This window comes from Vombatus ursinus, unplaced genomic scaffold, assembly GCF_900497805.2.
Source record: "Vombatus ursinus unplaced genomic scaffold, bare-nosed wombat genome assembly UNPS02014799.1, whole genome shotgun sequence".
Classification (NCBI taxonomy): Eukaryota; Metazoa; Chordata; class Mammalia; order Diprotodontia; family Vombatidae; genus Vombatus; species Vombatus ursinus.
The window spans coordinates 968,214-969,871 of NW_020954577.1; the positions used below are offsets into that span (position 1 = coordinate 968,214).

Genomic DNA, 1,658 nt, shown 5'->3' on the forward strand with positions numbered 1-1,658 from the left:
CCTGGATTACAGGAGGAGGAGGGGGTCTGCCGTCTTACCTGAAGGCCCCGTCCTGTGGCTATATTGGCCCACCTGGTGTATGCTCTGTTGTAACAGGCTCAGGCACTCTCCGAGGCAGCTCAGGGTGGCGGCCGAGGTAGCTTTGAGCAGCAACAAGTCCTGGTCCAGGGCCGTGAGGGGGCCCGAGCACGGCAAGGCCTCGATGGCTCGCACGAGGGTTTTCTGCTGCCCTTCCACTTGGCTCATCATCTATGAACAGGTCAGAAGACAAGGACAAGGGGTCAGCGCAGAGGCAGCAGAGATGGCGAGTGCCAATTCTCTCCCTCCGTTCCAGCCAGGGGCCAAGAATCCAAAAGCAGGAAGGACCAAGGCGGGCGGCTACCAGATCCCTGCACACCCCGGGAGTGGGCAGCGGTGCATTAGTCCCAGTAACCAGCCAGAGTCAGAAGGAAATAATCACAGTACGGTCAGCTGGCATTCCTGGTGTTTCGCGCTGCGGAGAGCTTTCTGGACAGGATTTCTTTTAATCTTTACACCAGTCCTGCCAGGTGGGCACTATGGTCATCCTCATTTTCATCCATGAGGAAACTGAGGCTAAGAGGGGACACACAGCTTGTGTCTGCGGCAGGATTCAAACTCAGCCCTTCCTGACTCCAGCTCTCCCTATCAGCCCCCTCAAGTTATCCACTGTCTCAAGTGTCCATCCATCTTTCGGAATACCCTGACCCCTCAGATAAAGATGTGAGACCTGCTCAGACGGCAATGTGTTTCAATGGGAAGAACACCAGAGATGCAGTCAGAAATTCCTGAGTTCAAATCCTGACTGTGCTGTGTGACCCTACACAATCAATTAACCTCTCTGTGTTGCTAGTGACAGACAAGCTCAGACTCGTCTACAACAGCACAGGCGGGTAGCAATCTGCATGAGTAACGGGAGTTCCCCACATTCACGAACTAACAGATCCTTCATTTAAAAGTAGGCAGCTACCTGCCCCAGAATTCTACCCCACCCAACACTGTGGCGGAAGGTGACACAGAGCTCCCTCTCGTCTTGGGCCGACAGATCACACGTGGGATTCTGCTGACCTTGATGTCCAACATGACCCATTACGGCAGGGGGGAGGGAACTCACATGCTGGAAGCTCCACCGGTGCCGGGGGCGACACATGCCTGGTACTTACAGCAGTGACACAGCAGATACACACACACATACACACACACACACACACACACACACACACACACACACACACACACATTCATACATATACATACACATATTTCATATACACACATTTACACATATATGCACACATTCACACATATACATACACATTTACACATATATACATACACAAACACATATATTTACACATTTACACATATACATATACATACACACACATCTACACATATGCATACACATATTACACATACACATTCACATATATACACACATCTATACATATACACACATATATATTCACACATTTACACATACACACATATACACACATTTACACATATATGTACACATTCACACATATACACATATATTTACACATACACACATATACTAACACATATATACACACCTTTACACATATACAAACACATATTTACACATTTACACATATACATACACACATCTACACATA

The 1,658-nt window shown here is 47.9% G+C and overlaps 1 protein-coding gene across 1 annotated transcript in view; it reads right to left on the reverse strand.

Moving 5' to 3' along the window:
* LOC114050535 (oxysterol-binding protein-related protein 10-like) overlaps positions 1-1,658 on the reverse strand; it is a 256,026-nt gene that overhangs the window by 99,966 nt on the left and 154,402 nt on the right. The window contains exon 6 of the mRNA XM_027872312.1: positions 39-249. Coding sequence (XP_027728113.1) covers positions 39-249 — 211 coding nt within the window. The remainder of the gene's footprint in view (positions 1-38; positions 250-1,658) is intronic.